Here is a 22,895-nt window from a genome sequence, read left to right as displayed (position 1 = left end):
TATAATTAACAATTAAATAATTTATTAATTATTTGGAGAGTATATTTTATATTAAATAAAATATTAGCATGAAAGTGTTTTAAAAAAATTGATTTATGTGATTAATCAAAAGTAGGTGTCAAAGACAATTTATTATGTGATATTAAATTATTTATTTTATTTAATTGAAATTATTTTAGTTAAATACTGATCAAGAGTTACAAGTTATGAAAAAAATTTTCCTACTAACTAATTTTTTTATTAAAATATACAAAATCAATTTTTTGACAAAAAATGAAATAAACATTCGTTAAGTACCACTGTCTTTGTTTTAATAAATTAGCATAACCAATTACTAATTTTTTAATTTCACTTTGTAGATGTATTTATAGTACTTAGATTAGTTAGTGGGAAAATCCAACAATTAACATGCTAAGCTTGATACCTAATTTTAACATGTTAATGGAGTTTGACGTGGAGGTCATGCAAAAAGAGTTTTTGCATGTGTTTTGGTTATAAATAGGTTTTGTTTTTCAAATACTAAAAACTTATGCTTCTTTGACTTTTGACCAAAAACTTTCACAAATTCTCTTTTACTCTCCAAATTAGTAAGTGAATTTTCCTATCTTTCACTAAAGATTCAATCCCACAACCTGTTCTTTAACTAGAGAATAGCGAGGATTTACCATTGGTGGTGCCGATTGCTCACGGAGAGGAAGATTCTTGTGGAAACTACAAATGTTATATTTCTAACCCTTTTGCATGTTTAATCCTAGTAAATTAATGTAATTAGAGCGTTATTGATCTATTGCTTCTGCTGTGCATGCTGTTTATTATCCATCAGTATTAGAGTTGGTTGTCGGAGATTGTCATCGAAGGTGATTGTCAAAGCCTCGCGTTGGTCGTTGGAATTACTCGCTCAAAGGTGATCATCGAAGGTGATTTTCATCGGAGTTTGTAGTTGGAGTTGGTCATCAGAATTTGTTGTTGGAGCCAATTGGTCGTTGGAGTTGGTAGCGTAAAGGTGGTTGTTGGAGTTGGGTCACCGAAGGTGGTTGTTGGAGGTCAGAATTGGTTGTCGGAGTTGATTGCGCAAAGGTTGTCGGAGCTCGGAGTTGGTCGTCAGAGCTATCATCGGAGGTAGTTGTCGAAGCCCAAAGTTGTACTTTCATCAGAGGTCGTTGTCGGAGCCTGGAGTTGGTCACCTGAGTTTTCATCGGAGGTCGTTGTCGGAGCCCAGAGTTAGTTTTCGAAATGTAACAGTGGCCAATGGGTAGAGCCATTGAAAACATGAGAAAAAGGGAGAGTTGAGGAGAGTTGGTAAAATATACCAACTCAACTCTACCACATTTAAAGTTGGTGGGCTAAACAATGAGTCGGTATATTATACCAACTCAACTCAACTCATGTTGTTGAGCCAAACACTCCCTAAAGAAGATCAAAAGTCGGGGAAGATCAAATAAAGAGAGAGGAGATAGAGTCTTGAGGGAGGTTTAAATAGTAATTGGTGAGTTTAAATTGATTTTTTTCTAAAAATTTAAGACATACACGTGAGATAGAGAGAGGAGAGAAAGAAATGAGGTTGTTTATCATTGTGAGTGTGTAATTAGTGGATGTGTAGGTTTCATGTTTAAATTAGGCAAAATATACAAAGATAGAATTGTCCAAAAAAGTTTTTTCCCACATTCGTACTTTTAGATATATTATAGATAGAATTACAAATAAAATTAGATGGTGAATTGAGAAATTATTTTAAATGACAAAAGTATTAAAATTATTTACAAATAATATCAAAATATCAAAATCTATCTGCGATAGACATAGACTGCGATAGACTACTATCTATGTCTATTATGACATAGATAGACACAGTGGGAGTAAATCAATCTTTCTGGTGTTATATGTCAATGGCATACTCATAGCAAGTAATGATGTAAGTTTGTTGCATGACTCTAAGAGGTTTCTCAAAAAGAATTTTGAGATGAATGTTCTTAGTGATGCTTCTCTTATATTAGGAATTGAAATATTGTGAGATCGTTCTTAAGATATTTTGAGATTATCACAAAAGAACTATATTGAAAAAATTTGAATAGATTTGGCATGAAAGATTGTGCACTAGGAGATACCCCTGTCGCTAAAGGTGATAAATTTAATTTAGGTCAATGGCCCAAGACTATACTCAAGATTAAGGAGGTGCAAAAGGTTCCCTATGCATCGACTATTGGAAATCTAATGTACACTCAAGTATGTATGTGTTTAGATACTGCGTTCATAGTTGGAATGTTAGGCAGACATTTGAGCAACCCAGGGATAGATCATTGGAAAGCAGCCAAATGAGTTATGAGGTATTTACAGAGAACAAAAGGTTATATGCTCACTTATCAGAGATCAGAAGATTTGGAGATTATTGGGTATTCTGATTCCTATTATGCTGGATGCCAAGACACTTTGCGATCTACTTCAGGCTATATGTTCATGATGGCTGAAGGAGCTATATCTTGGAAAAGTGTTAAACAAACACTGATGGCTTCTTCTACCACGACTGCGGAGTATATAGCATGTTACGAGGTGTCCAACCATAGAATATGATTGCAAAATTTTGTCATTGGGCTAAGAAAGCCTAATAAAAAAAATTTGTGACAATAAGTTGTAGTGATGAATTCCAACAACAGAAGCAATACGAAGTCAAAGCATATAGACGTGAAATTTCTGGATGTTAAAAAAAGAGTTCAGAATAGTCAAAGTTTGATGAAACATATAGGAACAAACTCTATGGTGATAGATCCATTGACTAAAGGTTTACCATCTAAAGTTTTTCATGAGCATGTTGCTCACATGGGAGTTAGTCACTTTTCTGATTCCATAGTTTAGTGGGAGTTTGTTATTGAGGATGTTCTTTGACCTTAGTTTATTTTCTATATAGAATAAAGTTGATGGTTTATGTTTTATTATCTGAACTTGTTTATTATGCATGCGATTTAGCAAATGCAATTTAGCATAAAGTTTTTAAGAATGATCTCACTAAGGAATTTGGACCAATTGGAAACAGGCATGATGTAGATCACTTTGCATGTAGTTTCTATATTATCCACCTATACATGATCTAAGTCATTGAATGTATTGGAACTGGTGATCACGGAAAGTTTAGTTGCAAGGGTAATGATGAAAGTCACCTTGATTTCGTGCTAAAACAGAAGATGAACCAGATTGAATTAAAAGGGAATTCTATTATTAAAATAACCTATTTATGCGCGCTTAAGGTTGATGTGATTTAAATACATCAGGAATGCAGACATAACAAGTGGGAGATTGTTAGACGTATTTTAAATAATAATAATACGCGTAATTAAAGTATGGGTTATGTTTGTGGATTAACATTTTATCATATTGGGTTATTTTATTAGATTGGGCATATTATGTGATCTAATTAATTAAAACCCTAGATTTCTAATTGAGTGTGAACTTAATGGGTAGAAGCTCATTTCTAGTTAATTAAGATTAAATGGGAACCCTAATTGAACTAGTATATAAAGAGACCTTAGGTATTAGTCCCCAATATACCAAAACAATAAGTACTCAATCTTTCTTAAAACTCATCTAGAAAAAGATCTCATTAAGAGCATTTGGAGTTTTAGTTGAGGAAGACAATAGCCACTTTAGAACCCATCAATCTTTCAATGAAATTCAATATGTTAATTAATCTTGACAATTTGACATGAATGATCCTAGATTGATTTATTCAATATAGATCTAAAGTATTTACGCTAACAAAAACTTCATAAAGTTCTACCATAAAACATACACACAAAAGAGAGAGAGAAATGATGGGATGAAGCAGTGGTTTCTTCTTTTTTGTGTGCGCTTTAAAAAGGTAAGTCCTTGTGTAAAACCATAAATCGAGATTATATTATATAAATTAGATTTTATATTTCAATTTCGCTTCAAATTAGATTATATATCTTTATTTTTTTTGTTTCCATTGATTTTTTGTCTTAATTTTTGAAAATGAAGTTTTGTATTTCTATTTTCTGCCAATTAGATTATGTATTTTAATATATGTAATTTATTTTTTGCAAATGAGATTCTCTATATTTACTTTCTACTATTTAGATTCTTTATTTTTATTTTTTGCAAATGAGATTTTTTTTTTTCTTTTTTCGAGCAAGTCTTAGGCTATTGCTTGAAGAATTAGAAGAATAAAATGTTACAAACTTTATTATGTCTCTTGTTTGTATGTGGACAAGAGATATGAAGAACATTATTTTATGAGATGATCTTTATATAATTTTATTTTAGTTGTATGGTAGTTCTTTTTATTTTGTTTATAGAAAGATATTTAAAGTCAAATTAATATTTATTTTATAATAAAATAAAATATTATAGTTACAAACATTGATTTTGTGAGAAAAATAACATTCAAAAACAAGTTTAAATTAATAAAAAGGCAAATACGTTATATAAATTTGAAATACATTAAATCAATTAGTAAATTATATAAATACTTGTTACGGCATTATTGGAACATTTCGTAAATTTAAGAAATTCTCAAGTACAAATCATGAATCATGTAAAACAACATGGTCATCTAAAGATATCGAACATCTATAATTCCTTGATTTATAGATGTCCGAAATTAAGATGTTCGACATCTTTAAATAACCATGTTTGTTTTATAGAAATATTTTTTAAGATATTTGGGAATAGTTGAATAACTGTATTTGTTTGGTAGGATTTCTACTCGAAAATATCATAAATGTATATAATGTTCTATGAATGTCCATACCACTATTGATTAACTTAGAATTAATTTAATTTAATTTGGACTTATGTAACATATATATTTTTATTAATTTTTATTTTTTAAAAAATTAATATATTTTTATAGTTTTATTTATCATTTTTCTCAACAATATAATAAATATTAATTTAAATTTAAATTTGAATATCTTTCTAAAAAAACAAAAAGAACTATCACATAACCAGAAATAGTGAAATACATAAAAAGTAAAAAGTTGATGTCTTTGACATGAGAATCTAGAAAATTCTCGTTTCAAGAAGGTATCCAAAAAATTTTAGATACCTTCTATAAGAATATTCTAAGATGTATGAAAATCTTCAAATACCCGAACATCTTAAATTATTACCAAATAAATACAATAATCTAAATGGGTAAGCGGGAGAAATGTTGATATAAATGTTTAAACAAAAGATCCATTATAATCTAGAAACCAAGGTAAGTATAGGAATTATTATATTAGATATTGGGAAGTGGAAAACTTTATTTTTGGAAAAACTAAAAGGAATAAAATTAAAATAAATAAATAAGTGAAGTGAAAAGGGAAGATGAGTAAGAATGGGAACTTTCCTTTTTTCTTTTTTCTTTTTTTTTTAAATTAAAAAAGGACAATAATTTAATTTTCTTCGGTTTGCTTTTGAATATTGAACATGTTCCGTTGACTGATCGCCAAGCTTGACTTTTCATACCTTTTATTAAATATTCGTGTTTCATCTTTCCATTATTTTCCTACCATTTCTCTTTCCTTATCTTTTCCTTTACTATATATATATATTTTGTTATCACTATCACATCTGTGTTCAAATTGGATCATTAATAGATAGTGATATTTTGAATATTTTCGATAATTTTTTCATTTAAAATAATTATATTTATTTTAATAGTAAACTTTTAAAATAGTATTTTGCTTTCAACATTAGTCTTAGCTCAATTTCCACATTCACACAATGTGATTTTAATATATGTCTATATCAATATGTTTGTGTAAGGAATTGGATTTAATTAATTAAATTTAGAAATGGTTGGTAAGGAATTAGATTTCTTTTTCTCTAAAAGGCTAGAAAGTAGATGTTGAAGGAACATTTGCGCAACAACAACATATCAATACACAATCGAACGATAATATGCCCCGTACAAATATATATAAATATTCAAAACCATCCTAAAGAAACATATTAATTTTTTGCCTAAACTCCAGACTACGTGAAATCATTTGTAAAAATAAGTTTAATTTTAATAAATATTATAATGACTTTCACGTTCAATATATAGAACATACTTCAAGAAGCCAATAATAGCTACTCGAGTTTCAAATATCACTCAACACGAGTAGCTAAGGTTACAACAATGAATAAACCCAAAATACACAAAAGAACTAAGGAAAAAGAAAAGAAAAGCTTCTAATATCACAAGCTTGTATCCACAAAAAAAGGGTAAGGACTCTAAAAGAAAGAAGAGGAAGTAAAAGTTCTCTTGTATACTCAAACCACATTTAAGAAAAGAAAAAAAAAATAATTTCTTGCATATAATATTCGTAAGCAAAATAAAAATGAAATAATATATTTGACAACGTAAACATAAATATAACTCAACTCACGCGAACTTGTAATATTAATTAAGGTTGATTATATAATTATTAATTCAATATTTAAATTGAAAGAAGCCTAATAATAAAGCGGAAAATAAAAATAATAATAAATAGAAACATGTTGGCCTCATTTTATATGAATTCAAGAGACGAAATATTGAAGCAAACAAAAACTTCGGCTATGAAGCTTCGTTTTACTTTCACACTTCACCTGCAACATTTCTACCACCAAAAAAAATAACAAAAAATCCGCCATAGCCAAAAACCTTCAAACAATTTCTTCATCTTCTCCACATGACGACATCTCTTTCTTCTTCTCTTCTCTTTTTTCTGAAGCCCATTTCCTTCTTCTTCTTCCTCTGTTTCCACCATGCCAATTCCCAGCTCTACCAACAAGAACACTCTGTTTTGCTCCGATTGAACCAGTTCTGGCAAAATCAAGCTCCAATCAGCCATTGGCTTTCCTCAAATGCTTCTCATTGTACATGGCCGGAGGTTCAGTGTACCAACGACTCTGTCACTGCCCTGTCTTTCACTTTCTACAATTTGAACGGAACCTTCCCCCCTTTCATTTGCGATCTCAACAATCTCACCCACCTTGATCTTCAACTCAATTTCATCACCGGTGGCTTTCCGACCACTCTTTACGATTGTTCCAACCTTACTTACCTCGACCTCTCGCAGAATTTATTCGACGGGACGATCCCTGATGACGTCGACCGCTTGTCTCGCCTCCAATATCTTAATCTTGGCGGCAACAGCTTCTCAGGGGAAATTCCGGCGTCTATTTCTCGGTTGTCGGAACTTCGGTTCCTTCATCTTTATGTGAATAAATTCAATGGGACTTACCCATCTGAAATCGGTAACTTGTTGAATCTGGAAGAATTGCTAATGGCTTACAATTCAAATCTGCAACCGGCTGAATTGCCGTCCACTTTAGCGCAATTGAAGAAATTGACGTATTTATGGATGACAGAGTCGAATGTAATCGGTGAAATTCCTGAATGGATTGGAAACTTGACCGCCCTCGAGAAATTGGATTTGTCGAAGAACAATTTGATTGGGAAAATCCCCAGTAGTTTGTTTACGTTGAAGAATCTCAGTGTAATTTATCTGTACAAGAACAATCTATCAGGAGAAATTCCTCAGCGGATTGATTCTAAAAAAATCACCGAATACGACTTTTCGGAAAATAATTTGACCGGAAGAATTCCGGCAGCTATCGGCGATCTACAGAATCTGACGGCTCTGCTTCTGTTTTCAAATCAGTTATATGGAGAAATCCCAGAAAGCATCGGCCGTCTTCCATTATTAACAGACATCCGATTATTCGACAACAATTTAAACGGTACACTGCCACCGGATTTCGGCCGGAATTTGATCCTCGAAGGTTTTCAAGTGAATTCCAATAAACTCACCGGAAGCTTGCCGGAGCACTTGTGCTCCGGCGGTAAGCTCAAAGGAGTGATTGCTTACGAGAATAGTCTTAGTGGGGAGCTACCAAAATCTCTTGGGAATTGCGATAGCTTGATCATCGTTGATGTTCAAAAGAACAATTTTTCAGGGGAAATTCCGGCCGGTCTATGGACGGCTCAGAATTTGACTTATGTAGTGATGAACAACAATTCTTTCACAGGCGATTTTCCGAAGAGAGTTTCCAAGAATCTTGCGAGATTTCAAATCAGTAACAACAGATTTTCAGGGGAAATTCCATCGGAGTTATTTTCATTTTGGAATGTGACAGAGTTTGAAGCAAGCAATAATCTGTTGACAGGACAAATTCCTGAAGAACTCACTGCTCTTTCAAAGTTGAACAAGCTTTCGCTTCATGGAAATCAACTCACTGGGGAGCTTCCAAAGAAAATCATTTCATGGAGATCATTGCAGAGTCTTAAACTGAATCGAAATCGTCTTTCTGGTGAAATACCTGATGAACTTGGCGATTTACCGAACCTTAATGATCTCGATTTCTCGGAGAATCGACTTACCGGGACAATTCCGACTGAGCTAGGAAAATTGAATCTGAATTTCCTTGATCTTTCTTCAAATTTTCTGTCTGGGATAATCCCATCTGCATTTGAAAATGCAATCTTTGCAAGAAGCTTTTTGAACAATCCGGGTCTTTGTTCGAACAACGCAGTTCTAAATCTCGATGGCTGTAGTTTGCAGAATTCGAGGAAGATTTCGTCGCAGCATCTTGCTCTGATCGTAAGCTTGGGTGTAATAGTATCGATACTCTTTGTAGTTTCTGCTTTGTTCATAATCAAAATCTACAGGAAAAGTGGAAACAGAGCAGATATTGAATGGAAACTGACCTCATTTCAGAGGCTGAATTTCTCGGAGGCAAATCTTTTATCTGGGCTATCGGAGAACAATGTGATTGGGAGCGGTGGATCCGGGAAAGTTTACCGGATCCCGGTGAATAGTTTGGCTGAAACAGTGGCCGTGAAGAAGATATGGAACAACAGAAAGTCAGACCACAAGCTCGAGAAAGAATTCATGGCGGAAGTGAAAATCCTCAGTTCGATTCGACACAAGAACATAATCAAACTCCTCTGCTGCGTTTCCTGTGATACTTCACGGCTTCTCGTTTACGAGTACATGGAGAAGCAAAGCCTCGACAAATGGCTACACAAGAAGAACTCACCGCCGAGAATTACAGGGTCGGAACCTATTTGCGGTGTTACCCTCAATTGGCCGACGAGATTTCAAATTGCAGTAGGGGCAGCACAAGGCCTGTGTTATATGCACCATGAATGCTCCCCGCCAGTAATTCACAGAGACTTGAAGTCCAGTAATATCTTACTGGATTCAGAATTCAATGCCAAAATAGCAGATTTCGGCTTAGCCAAGTTGCTCATAAAGCAAGGGGAACCGGCCTCAGTCTCCGCCGTTGCCGGCTCTTTTGGATACATAGCTCCAGGTAAGAGAAATCCCAATTCAAACCTATCAGAGAATTTGATATGAGACGTTAATAGGAAAAACTAAAAGCTTGTTTCATTTCTATCTGCAGAGTATGCTCAGACACCAAGAATTAACGAGAAGATCGATGTGTTTAGCTTTGGAGTCATTCTTCTGGAGTTGGCAACTGGAAAGGAAGCTCTCGACGGCGATGCAGACTTGTCTCTGGCGGAGTGGGCATGGGAGTATATTCAACAAGGCAAGCCACTAGCCGATGTGTTGGATGAGGATGTGAAGGAACCACAATATCTTGATGAAATGTGCAGTGTTTTCAAATTGGGTGTGATTTGCACTTCCGGTTTGCCGACCAACCGGCCGAACATGAACCAGGCATTGCAAATCTTGATCCGTAGCCGAACCTCGACACCCCCAAACAATGGAGATAAAAAAAACAGGGACAGCGAAAGTACGCTGAGGAACAATGACGATTACTTGAAAGATGTAACAGTCAAAGGTTCTCTCCAATAGTCTCTTTTTTTAGGATCAAGATTCACCATCACATGTTTTTGAACCTTGGTCGTTAAATATAATGTGGAGACTGAAGAGGACCCAGCACTCCAGCCACTGCTCCGAGCAGAAATTGCTAGAGTTGATAGGTCGGCTCGGTCTCTTTGTAAATTTTGAATAACAATCCATGTCACGTGTATTTTAAGAACTACAATAATAATAAATGAGAACTCATTCAACTCTAGGAGCGTCAAACGGTTTCTCTACATTGTTTTAGACGAGCATTTTCAGTTACTCGTTTCGGAAGCTTTGACTTTCTACATGAAAGAACAGTACTAAGTATCTGAGTATTGAACACTGCTGATGATAAGACAAAAATGGCTACCAGAAAGAACAATGGAAAAGGAAATTCTTTATTTGTATACTTGATGAAAGTTCATGAATCATCGAATGATGGATTTGATCTAATTCGAAAGGAGAATTTCAACAGCCTGCTGACAATCCATATGGTTCTAATTTATTTAGCAAAGGAACTGGAGAAGGATGATTTCATCGGAGACGCTGGCGAGGAGGGAAACCTCTCGTCCCCATTTATTAAACATGTCAGAGCCAAAGGACGGACTTGTGCCCCAATGCCATCAACATCGTCTCCAACATCATAAAGATAGAGGGAGCCACTTCAAAATCGTGGGGGGTTTTGCAGGCAAATCTACCATATAATTGATCCATTGCTGGAGATGATATGCTCTGAACCATAAAATTAACGACTTAAGAATCATTGAAACGAGGAGCCTAAATAATCTCAAGTCTGCAAGAAAAAAGAATACAAGTTCTTTTACAACAAAAAATTGGAACTATTTCATTCTTTTGAGCTACCTTGGCTGGCTTTGGACTCCTTTTTTCAGGAATCCTCCACCCCAAGATACTGGGAGTGAGATGCTGCGAGAAGTGCTGCTCCAATGCCAGAGCCATCGTTTGAGTGCTCGATCACAAAGTTGTCTGCAACTTTGTCTCCCAGTAATTCCTTGAGTGAACTCTCCAACGAGTTTCTAAATTTAGTGTAGTGCTCAAATAACCCACCATCAACAGCTATGACAGATTTCTGGTTATCCCCATCTTTTGGGGTGTCTCTTCCCAATTTCTTGATGATCCCATAAATACCAGCAGCTGATAGGCGTGCACCACGAACGGCAACAATGTCACACAGCACAAAGACGATTTTTCTCATAGGGAGGGGACTGTTAGATACCTGACACAGAGACCAGATTTTCATGTCAGCAAAGGTGTGAGCTTTGGTGATCATTCCACAATGAAATGACTAGGAGATTTTTGCCTTTCATGAGTCAACAAAAACTCAAATGACCAAGAGAAGTGATCACTTGGTTCCTGAAAATGCTCAACTAATGGAAAAAACTAGGAAGAAAGGGAATTGAATACAAACCTCCAAAATGTCATTCAGCTTGCTTCCGACAACTCTCAGATCTGGAGATGTATCATGATGCATGGCAGACATGTCCGGAGTCCTGCATAAATACAAAAAAACCAACTTTATAGTTGAAATACAGATAAAACTTTTTACACATTCATTTTACAAATAAAGTAATGAAAAAGAGAGCAAGGTCGGTCAAAAAGCATGTCCCATTGCAAGTGAGCAAGAATAATACCTAAGAATGAAAGGTTTTTTTAGTTTAGGCGGAACAACATCACCAAAGAGGGCAGCTTCTTCAGCCATCCTACACAGAACTCTGCGAACTATTTCTCCTAGATACATACCAGATATCATCTTCTCAAAAATCTGTAAGATGGCCACAAGATGTGTATTATATATAGGATAGCCAATTTGGCAACTTGAAATGAAAAAGACTAGCAGATGAACAGCTCAAAGAAAAGAGGAGCTTTACCTGTTCCCCGGGGTTTAAACTTTCCAAGTCTAGGGCTTGATCATATTCGGTGATTGGAAGATGAGAAGACCGGAAGTTGCCCCATTCCATGTTAATAACCTGTTAGTTTGAAAGAACGTTAAATATGGTACACAAATGAAATATAATAAACAGAGCCACGGTTAGTATTCTTACTAACCATCTCTCCTGATTGAGGTAGAAGGCCTTGCCATTTAGGAATTGCATGTGCCCGCTCCACATATGCAGCATTTGTTCCAGTTCCCAGAATCACGGCAGCAATAACATTATCATTATTGTATCTGCCTCCAGCTAATGTGCCGATTGTATCATTTACCTGAATCACATAGACTAGTTAGAATGTCCAACACAGTGAGGAGCAAAAATCATGGGGAAATTCACATCGCAGAGTTGTAAGAAATGCCTCTTAAAGATCTAGGAGATAGTGAATCAAGGGCAATACCAAAGCTGCCACACGCATATCCAATCCAATCTTTTCCATGGCCTTTGTTAATTCTCCTACCACATCTTGCCCAACCTACATCAATATCATCCAGAAAAGATGCAGCAACGGCTGAGAAATGTACTATATTTGAAGTCATAAACTAGATAGATCATACTGTACAGTGGTAACAATTAAAGAGCACCATGCGGTCCAGAAAATTTATAGTACATTACATTAGCAAAGGAAAGCAATATTCATAAATTCCGAATGAGGACTACTGCTTCAACAGGATCGTAATCCAAATGAATTCCCATGCAATTTATCTATCCTCCAAAATTGCAAATCAGATAACAGTAAAAAACTTCTTAGTTACATTTCAATTTCCAATAAAGAAATTTTATAGTTAACAAAGCTTGCAGAGAATTTCAGTTCTTTCATAAATCAGGTAATTTGATTGTTTGTTTTCTTTCTATCAATCTACCGATTATGAATTATCTACCAACACTTTGATTGGTTTGGACACCTTTCACAGGCACTTTAAATCCCTAAAGGCAAGAACAAAACACAGTCACAGTCACCTACCTTATTAGTTTATTTCGTGTCACAATGACATCAAAGCTAAGGTGGCTTCCAGTACAAGATTACCATTACATAAAGAGGAAGATGCACGAAAAGAACACTAGTTCCCTAAGAGTTATAATCGATAGCTTTCAGGTTCAATGTTCTTAACATATACTTTGATTTCCATTTTTCGGGTTCTATACATATGGTGAAAACATTTTTCATAACAAATAGAAAGAGATGGCTGTACTAAACAACACAATGATGATAGATATCAAGGTAAGAAGTACTAACTGTGTCCTCGATGTTGAATCCCTTTGTCCACTTTATAAGTGTCCCCGAGGCAATAGATGTTTGTCTAACTGGGAAAGAAAATGTAAAACCCAGCTCTCTTTGTCTACCAGATACTGGGTGATAGCCATCACCTTCTTCTTCAACAAATTTTGCAAGTGCTTCAGCTATAAAACCAAATAAGGCCTGAAAAACATCCTTCAATCAGTTCTGAGAACTTAAAACATGGAATCTTAGCCTAAGAAATTTACTATTAGAAATACTAACCTCTGAAGATCCGGTCATTAAATGCGGAGGAATCGAAACTTCGACGAATTCCTGCCTAGCAACACGGTCATCCTTTCCTCCCAATTGTACACGCAACACACGGAAGTTTGTTCCCCCAAGGTCTAATGCATAGAACAACCCTTTCTCGTCCCTAATAGTAATGACAAGAAAAATGACAAAGGGGAAAAAAAATCTTCCCTTCAGTTTTTGTAGCAACGGGAAAGAGGGAAAGATGGAGATTACATCAAACAACAGCAAGTAATGAGATAACAAACTATACTCAATCAGTCTAATTTGTGCATTATTAACTAAATGAAGCACAACAGCTTCAAGCATTCAATTTGGTAGTAGATTTAAATCAAAAGGACAAAAATAACGATTGAATTAAAGGGAAATTTTCACTTTTTTAAAAGTTGAATTGCCAGTTTTCGATGAAGGGTTTAAGGTTTGTCTTCATTTTAAATAAAAAGGACACGTTAAAGTTTCTACCAATTTAATCAGAACCCAAAGAGAGAAAGAAAAATGAGGAGAAGAGAAAGAAGATAAAATTACCCAGTGGGAAGATTATCCACATAACTAATAAGCATCTTGAGCTTACTTCCACCTTCAGATGCGAGACCAGCATGCATCTCCACAGTCATAGCCTCCGCCACTTGTTTCAGCTTCTCCGTGGGAGTTCTACACTTTTCCTCAAACTCCTTCAAGATACCCATCGGTTTACTCCACTTCCCGCAGTTCTTCATCCGGTGACGCACAACCAACGCCGCCGCCACGGCGGCGCAAACCACAGCCGCTCCGACAGCTACCTTCTTCATATCGAAAAGAAACAAGTGAATAGATAAGATTGAAGCGGTGAAAATCGGAAGCAATAACAGAAGGAAAACAGAGATTTTCCGATGGGAGTGATCAGAGATTCATTGTGGTTAGGAAAAAGGCGTGGAAATGAAGGGACGAAGAAGGAAAGAAAGAGGAAAGGCGAAGGTGGGAGATCGAAGAAGAGAATTGAAAGGTGAAATTGATGTTGTTATTGGAATGAATCTCTGGTTCACACATGAAGAAGAAGAAGAAGAAGAAGAAGAAGGAATCGAGAGAAATGAGATTGAAGAAGAAGGGAAGGGAGGAAGGCGGAACCACGTTCTTTATTGTAGGGGTTGGGAAATTGGACAAGCTTTTGACTTAAAATTACGGTTCTAACCTTTAATACCACATTCCAATTTCCTTCTTCGCCACATGTTTATCTCCGTCTTTATCCATTTTCCTCCCTTCAAATTTTATTTCTATTTCTTCCCTACCTTTTCGATCTATTTTTTCTTCGGTCTCGGTTGATGTCAAATTTTGATCAAACAAAACCACACCTGATTTCACGTGACAACAACACATGAGAAGACCAACTAAATAAACAAAAATTATTCTAATACCTTAAGTTTTACTTCTACATTATCAAGTTCTTACTTCCACTCTAAATTACCTCATATCGATTATAATCATGTATTTATAATAAAAATGAGATAAAGTTTACCTTTTCTTCATCTTATTAGATAAATCTATTTTATCTATTATTTATATTCCTTTATCTTTTACTGGGTCTTTTTGTTTATCTTTTAGCCTTTAAATTTTTAGTTTGTAGGTTTGAAAATGTTATAATGTTAACCTTCATATTTGAATTTTCTTTCCTTTAGTCCATAAGTTTTAAGATCTAAATTTAATCTTGAATTTAAAAAATAAAATAAAATAAAATCACTTTTTGAATTTGGTGTTAACATCTATTAATTAGTTTAAACAATTATGAAATTATATTTTAAATTTAATTTTAATTGTGATGATAAATAGTAAAGTTCAATTTTGATTCTTTTGAATTAATTAATGGACATTAATCTTGAAGATAAAAAGAATCGATATTAACTATGTGGACCTTGAAACCTACGAACCAAATTGAAACATAACTCAAATCTTAATGATAAAATTGGAACATATGGACTATATTGAAACCAAAAAAGTATTTTCTCTATTGTTTAACACTAAATTAAGTTCAATTATAACAAATGATTTCAAAAATCAAGTCATTAAAAAATTTGTTTTATTTTTAAAAAAATGGCTTTGAATTTAAATGTGATTTTAAGTAAAATAAATAGGAACAAGTATAGTTTTGAAAAAACATAAAATTAAAAATAAAATGGTCATTAGTTAGGGTCTTAATAACTAGACTCTTATCTAACTAGCATTTTAGATTTAGCTCTACTTGAATTATTTTCTTATGACCCATAATTTTCACTTGTACGACGGTTGTTGAGCGAATTTTTTTACATATATATATATATTAAACAGACCTCTCTAAAGGATAATTTTAATGCAATTGATTTGTACACTTCCATAATCAATTTTCACTACAATAATTGTCCTTTTTTTTCCAGGTGTAGTTTCTATGCTATGTATGTTCATGTCTAAAAACATGTCTATTTTTCTTTTATCAATCAAAACCCCTCTCATACCCTATGAGTTTCTTTCAAAGCATATATATATATATATATATATATATATTGTGTTTGTTAATGATAATTGTACATATAAATATTATAGATATCGTACAATATAGTAACCACATGAGGCCTAATAAACTAGTTAAAATGTTGGTAATTTATTCGCAGCTTGAAAGTTTTTATTGTTACGGATAAAATTGGGTAAAATTGATTGTCATTTGTGATGGTCGTTCAAACTCATTAGCAATCCAAATAGTAATTGAGAAAACTTACATCAATAAACTTGTATGAAAGTGATATTTTGTCAAACTCACAACAATACTTATAATATTTTGTTTTTCCATGGGTGATGATCTAGGTGAAACCAAGCTTTGATCATGCTATCAATTTGAATGGTAGTCTCTATTACCTCAAAGAAACTGTCACGTGTGTCTTGCTTGTGAGAGACACATTGATGAATATTTTGACTTTTAACAAGTTAGAACGTTCGTTCTAATGGATTTAAGTTTATATAATATTTTAAATAAATTTATTATTTGAATAAGAAATCGTTATATGCTTTTCTTTTTTTTTCTTTTTTTGAAAAAAAAAAAAAGCGAGATAAATCAAAACTTCTTAATGCATTTATTTTGTTTTTATTTTCAACATTTGAGAATTTTCCAATCGTCCAATTTTGAAATCTCCATTTTTATAAGAATGTTTTCATGTAATTGCTTTGTTTCTTAATATTTCAACAAAAATCCAAGTCATAAATTTCGGTCAAATTAACAACGATATTATTGATTAATTAATTAATTAATTATTATTTTGGTTTGAGTAATGAACCAATTAATTAACAATGCCCATAGTTAATGGGTTTATGCTGTCTCGTGGAATTAATAATTCAGATAAATACACACAGGTTGAAGCAGAGCCCACAATTTTTTTATATAATAAAATATATAAACTGTGAATAAACATGATTTATTTCATATAATTAATTATTCAAATTGTAGATATTTTAATTATTTTATGAACAATAAATGACGCCTTTTTAGACTTGGTTGAACAAAATGTATCAAATACCACTTTGACTTTCCTTTTTCTCTTAATTTAAATGCTCGCACGTCAGTGTACTATGAATAAAATACCACTATTAATTACATCACAAATCCAATTACAAAACTCATAGTAATTATATTTTTTCAATACCTTTGCAAAATATATTTTTTTCTCATCCTATATTATTTTACCAACATAAACGTAGTTCAATTGGCATAATGTTGGTACTATATTCTTTACCTAAGTGAACTATGAAGAGGAGTTGTTAATCAAATCCACAACCTCCCAACCATTTGATTATTTTGACTTTGAGCATATTCAATTCCAAATTTGCAATATAAGACCTTTTGGGATTGTCTAGAAAAAAATGTTTTTTTTTTTAAGAAAATCATTTTTATTTAAACCCTTTAAAATAAAAGAAAATTGTTTAAAATACATTCCGAAAGTGTTTAAAAAATTATTTTGAATAGTTGTCAATCAGATTGTTTTTTCCCTTCAAAATGACTTATTTTTAAAATTCAAACACATGAATAATTTTGAATCTATTAAACTCCAAACCGAAATAGGTCGTTTATCGTAATTCCTCATTTAGTGGATATTTTTTTACAAATGAATGAGGAATATTTGTCTTCAACTCCTATAAATAAAAAAAATTAAAAAATCAAATATTAGGCTTTAAATTGTTGTGAATTTGAGGAGAACAATGGCACACAACGAGAGCACGGATATGAAGAAAATATAATATAATATATAAAATACATAAATAACAAAAAGTAAGTAAAATAACAAAGAATCGATTTCTCCACTTCCTCCAATTTTTTGGATTGATCACCAATATGTGTGTGTTTTTCAAAACCCATCAAATGTCACTATTTATAGGCAATTTGGCAAGTAAGTGGTAGATTACATGCACAATAATAGTATGTAATCTTGAGACACATGTGTTGGGGGTAATGCCCTAAATCTTGTGGGTTCTGTAGTTTGTAATTATTTTGTACAAACAATTTATCTATTTAATAAAATATGAGGTATTTTATTCGACATTTAGTAACATTAACTCACAAAACCAAAAAACAAACATCCAAGGTTATCTTCTAAAGCTTAAACATGTATGTAGAAACATACAGGTGAATTGTATTTAAGTGATAACCTGAAGGGTCTGTAGTAGATGGATAAGGTTGGATATCTTATCCTGGTGACATTACGAATACGATCCACTTTGTAGATGTTACAATTGTTGTAAAGTTCTACAAATAGTCAGATCCTGATCATTTATGTAGAAACATGTGAGCGAGGGTGTTCTATACAAATTTTTTTGTATAAGATAAGACCACGAAATGAATAATCTCATTATATAACACCATTAATAGTAGAGATTTACATTTTACCAGGATGATTATAGGTGACATTACCTGAATCCTGACTGAGTTGTGAACTTCTACCTATAAATGTGGTCTTTCAATTTGCATGGGTGAGAGTGGCTAGTTGCCAACTCAATATGTCTACCATTTTGTGGATTCGTTTAATTTGGGAGTTGGGAACACAGCTACACAAGACAAAATTCACTCATTCCCTAATGTCCATAAGTAGATAAATTGCACCCTTAAGGGTTGATTCTGGGGCTTGAACAATGTGGCGTCACACCCTCTCTTGACCTGAGAGAGTCTGATCATGGTTGGATTATGACTTATTGTTCATTAGAAGGATCAGTGGTACTTAAAAAGTTAGATTTCAGAGTAAGTAGATAAATTTCTCCCTTAAGGGCTAATTGGGGTTTGAACAATATGGCGCTACATCTTCTCTTGGCCTGAGAGGCGTTTGGTCATAGTTGGACTATGACTTATTGTTCATTAGAGGAATTGATGGCACTTAAGAAGTTAGATGTAACTATAGGGGCAAAACGGTAATTTTGGTCCACTTGTATTTACGAACAATTTGTGAAGCATCATCGCGTTGTTGACCGGTTATATCCAATGGACACATAAATATATTTGTAGTGCAAAGAGTGCAGTTATCAGTCTTTAGTGGAGTAACCGACAGTTAATGGATGTTGGGTAGTTTAATTAATTATCCAAGTACCATTTGGGTTTTAATCTACATGTCCATAAGGTTCCCTCGGTAGCTCAGCTGGGATTACTGAGAATTAATTTTGGATTAATTTGAAATATTCAAATTAATTGAGAAAATTAATTATATATGATATAATTAATTTGAATTAATTATAAGTGTTATAATTAATATGATGTATTTGATACATTCTAATATAAAGTTTTTTTTAGAAGAAATAATATTTGAATATGATTCAAATATTAGTTATATGAATTGGATTCATATAATTAAATTTAATATGATTTTGATTTTGTTGGGTTGTATGTCCTTAAACTCGTAATTTTTAATATTAAACATGTTCTATTTGAAATAAAGATGTTCTTGAAGTTTATTCAATAGATATGTTATTGAAATTGTAATTTGTACTTGTAAAAGCCTAAATTCAATAAACTACAATCCATGGCTATTAAATGAGTACTTGGACTTTATGTGGAGACATAAAGATGGATCAAGTTCGAGTTAATAGCCAAAATGGTCTATAGTGTATGAATAAGGTTGGATACTATATTCTGGTAATACTATAGGATGCGACCCACTTTGTGTTTAATAAAAACGATGTGATATTGAATTGTTTATGTGAAGACATGCAAGTGGAGGCGTTCTATGCAAAGAGTTTGTATAAGACCGAACCAAGAAACGAGTCACTCTTACTTTATAATGTTGTTTACTGTTTAAAACTGACTATTTCAAATCAATGACCTAGATAACTCAACCTTAATCCTAAGCTAACTATGAACTTCTGTTTATTTGGGATTATCCTTAGATTTGCATAGGTGAGGGTTGGCTAAACAGCGCCGGCTCAATAAACCTCCCATTTCAGGAGTAAGACCGAGTAGATATCTGGAGACATAGGGTGCAAGATGAAATTCACTCCTACCCATCTTTAGGGTTAGTAGAGAGATTATTCTCTTAGGTACTGATTTTAGGTCATGAACAAAGGGCCCCACCCTCTCTTTGGCTCGAGGGAGACTCAATTTGGTAATTGGATCATAAACCCATTGTTTATTAGAGGATCAGTGGGACTTAAAGAGTAAAATGTAATCTTAAAGGTAAAACAACATTTAACCCAGCCGTTATTACAAACAAACTGTGAAAGGTGGAGTTACTGATTATGGTTAAATCAAGTGGACAGAAATATATCTATAGTGAAGGGAGTGCAACTATTGGGCTTTAGTGGAATGGCCCGGTAGTTAACGAATATTGATTAATTCGATTTAAAGAGTTTAGCCGATTAATCTCGCATCGTTGAAGCCCATGATCTGTAGGTCCATTAGATCCCCTATTAGCTCACAAATGGATTAAACCTTAGAATAGAGTGATGAGTAAATTTGAAATGTTCAAATTCGAATTAAGGAAATTAGTAATTATATACAATATAATTACACGTTTAATTGTCGAATTAAACGTAATTAGAGAAGTGGATAGTATTTAAATTTGATTTCAATTACATGAATAGAGATTCGTGATTATGGAATTGGTGTTTAATTAATTTAATTAATTAAAAAGTTTAATTAAATTTTAGAATTAATTTTATTAAAATTAATTTTACAAATTTTTCCATTTTGTTTTGAAATTTGATTTCATTAAAAATCAAATTAATTAAATTGAAATTAGATTTTCAATTTTCTTTAAATTATTTTTTAATTAAAATGGGAAAATGTTGTGATTTGTGAGTGGGTTTTTCCCAGTTTCAAACTCACTATTCCACCAAAACAATCAAGGAGGTGGTGTCAATTTAAGATGTATTCTAAATGCATGCTAAGGTTGGATGAATACTAATTCTAATTTGAGCTGAAGAGGCTATACATCTGTAATTTTTTTGTTTTAGATAAAGAATAAGCCTTCTTTCTCTAGCTAAAAAATCAGAATTTTTTCCTCTCTAAATTTTCAAAATTCAGCTCACTTTGATTCCCACAAATTAATTTAAGGTCCAAGAGAATAGTAGGAAAAATCAAGTGGTGATCTACAAGCTTTTGGATTGAAGATTGAAGTTGAATTCGTGGATTGAAGAAGGTCTTCAAACGTAATTTCTTGAAACCCTTTATTTTCCTATGAGCATGTTGTCTTAATTGCTAAAGTTGATGAATTAAAGTGCTTATTGATCCTGAATTCTTCCGCTGATTGAATTCTAACTCCATCAATTAGTATCATAGCATGTTTTAAGCACTCAATTCGTGGTAATTTTAGCTTGGTGGGTGATTTTCATAGGTTGTATGAAAATAATGACTGATATGGATTTTTTCAGTTTTGGCTTTTAAATTCTCTTCAATTAAGTATTAATTGTTATAATTGGCTCCTTATTTATGGGTCTTAATGTGTGAGTAAGAGTTTTTAAATTTGTTAGAGTCAATAGAGATGTAACTAGGTTGTAATTTAAGAAAGAAGCAAGAGAGGTCAGGTGTAGAAAACTGAGTTTCAAACTACTGCCAGGCAATGTTGCAATGCTACTCATCATTCAACCCAGAAAATGAAAAACAACCTGAAACGTTGCAATACTGTGCTTGATCCAATCAGAAAACGCGAACGCATGGCTCAGTCGGTTCGAGGGCGAACCGTTTTAATTGGTCCAGCTCATGATAGCCCGATTTTGGTCGATTCAACCCCTTTTAGTGCTTTGAAGGTTCGGTTCAAGCAGCTCAGGTCCGATTCAGGTCGGTTTGAGTGGTCCAGAAGCTGTTTGAAGCCCGTTTTGATTATTATTATTATAATAATTTAGTCTGTTTGCTTACTTAAAATGCCAAAATTGATCCATATCAGTGTATGTTTAATTATTTATGCATTATGAATGTACGTTTTAATTAAATAAATCTTGTATGTGCATATAGTATGACATGTAGATTTAAAATCCCACCATAGGAAGCATGTTGCATGCATTGAAAGTGTGTTATAAAGAGTTATAATATATAGTATGCATGTTTAGGGTTTCAAGTTTTTAATATAAGGTGTTATATTAAATTCTGAAATGCTTGATGTATTTTATGGATGAATAGCTTGTCTATAGTTTTATAAGTTGTTATAAAATTGGATTAGACATTCAAAATCCATAACAAAGATAAAATGCATGTTCACGTAGGTTAACAAATAAAATTTTTTTTAATAGTTAAAATAAGTCATTATCTTTAAAATTATGGTTATAAACTCAACTGGTATATAATTCTGTCTAAGGTTGGAGGTATTTAAGTTGACGGTTTACAGAACACCTCTTACCTAGGGATTATGGCCAAATATTTGGCCGTTGTTAACCCGATTTTATGAGCATGCATGAGCGATATGAGGTTTCAAAACTAATTTATCACCTAGACATTGTAGGTTAAATCCAAATATAAAAGTTATGTTTGGAAAGATCACTTAGACTTGGGTTGTTTAATTAGCTGGAATAAACCTAAGTAAATATTTTCCAAAAACAAATAGAACACTTTAGTAGGAGATTATTAATATTTATGATATGTTATTTTTAGCTTTCGCGTCCCTAAGAGTTTACACCGTATGATCCATGCTCGACTTAGTGTCGCTTTTACCACGACTACTCCATTCGAAAAGTGTTTTCATGGGTCGATAACAAGGTGAATAGGGGAAGTCGTTCATAGTAAGTGGGTGCAAGAAATGTGTCAGTATATCCTACAGTCTTTTCCATTAGTCTGAACTGTAAGATTCTTATGTTGTGTCTGCTGTCGTTTTTAGGCGACATTAGCTAATTGTTTTTCACGACGATCCCCTTGGAGAGTTATAACATAAGATTCGGAACAACTCAGACTTCATAAATGAATAGGGTTTCTTAGTTCCATCTTCAATATTATCTTTCAAATCGGGGGCTTGTTGATACCATTTTATGAAATCTGAAAATGGAAGGTCACACTTACAAGAGTTACTAAGTATTAGTAAGTTCATGACCGAAAATGGTAACTAAATAACTAATAGAATAATGAGTTATTCTAGAATTAGTATTTAGTCAAGAATGTCTTGCTTCAATGAAAGAGTATTTGACACCCCCTCGGTAGCATCTATTCTGACTCATTAAAGTATCCTTGCAAATAAA

General features: G+C 33.2%; 2 protein-coding genes across 3 annotated transcripts; one reads left to right on the top strand and one right to left on the bottom strand.

The window, feature by feature from the left end:
- Window positions 1-6,483: 6,483 nt before the first annotated feature.
- LOC120070631 (receptor-like protein kinase 5) lies at window positions 6,484-10,009 on the top strand. The gene is made up of 2 exons (XM_039022453.1): window positions 6,484-9,285; window positions 9,376-10,009. The coding sequence occupies exons 1-2, from the start codon at window positions 6,657-6,659 to the stop codon at window positions 9,789-9,791; spliced, it is 3,045 nt and encodes a 1,014-aa protein (XP_038878381.1). The 5' UTR covers window positions 6,484-6,656; the 3' UTR covers window positions 9,792-10,009.
- Window positions 10,010-10,162: 153 nt separating this feature from the next.
- Window positions 10,163-14,381, bottom strand: LOC120070633 (hexokinase-1). 2 transcript variants are annotated; one of them, XM_039022455.1, is made up of 10 exons: window positions 13,785-14,381; window positions 13,233-13,383; window positions 12,969-13,151; window positions 12,132-12,206; window positions 11,850-12,005; window positions 11,672-11,770; window positions 11,435-11,565; window positions 11,212-11,293; window positions 10,647-11,019; window positions 10,163-10,517 (listed from the first exon to the last, which is right to left on the bottom strand). In XM_039022455.1, the coding sequence occupies exons 1-9, from the start codon at window positions 14,045-14,047 to the stop codon at window positions 10,672-10,674; spliced, it is 1,488 nt and encodes a 495-aa protein (XP_038878383.1). In that variant the 5' UTR covers window positions 14,048-14,381; the 3' UTR covers window positions 10,163-10,517; window positions 10,647-10,671. The 2 variants fall into 2 exon arrangements, with proteins under 2 accessions (XP_038878383.1, XP_038878382.1); XM_039022454.1 differs by having other exon boundaries at window positions 10,481-11,019.
- Between the last annotated feature and the right edge of the window lie 8,514 nt (window positions 14,382-22,895).

This window comes from Benincasa hispida, chromosome 2 (assembly GCF_009727055.1).
Source record: "Benincasa hispida cultivar B227 chromosome 2, ASM972705v1, whole genome shotgun sequence".
Classification (NCBI taxonomy): domain Eukaryota; kingdom Viridiplantae; phylum Streptophyta; class Magnoliopsida; order Cucurbitales; family Cucurbitaceae; genus Benincasa; species Benincasa hispida.
Note: the sequence above shows the minus strand (reverse complement) of the source record. Positions and strands in the feature narration are given on the sequence as shown.

Bases quoted from the DNA above. Each gene is read 5' to 3' on its own strand.
- LOC120070631 (XM_039022453.1), top strand. From the start codon at position 6,657: ATGACGACATCTCTTTCTTCTTCTCTTCTCTTTTTTCTGAAGCCCATT. The intron at 9,286-9,375 runs GTAAGAGAAATC...TTCTATCTGCAG, and splicing joins TTTTGGATACATAGCTCCAG to AGTATGCTCAGACACCAAGA.
- LOC120070633 (XM_039022455.1), bottom strand. From the start codon at position 14,047: ATGAAGAAGGTAGCTGTCGGAGCGGCTGTGGTTTGCGCCGCCGTGGCG. The intron at 11,771-11,849 runs GTTAGTAAGAAT...TCAAACTAACAG, and splicing joins TACCTCAATCAGGAGAGATG to GTTATTAACATGGAATGGGG. The intron at 11,294-11,434 runs GTATTATTCTTG...GTATTTATGCAG, and splicing joins AAAAAACCTTTCATTCTTAG to GACTCCGGACATGTCTGCCA.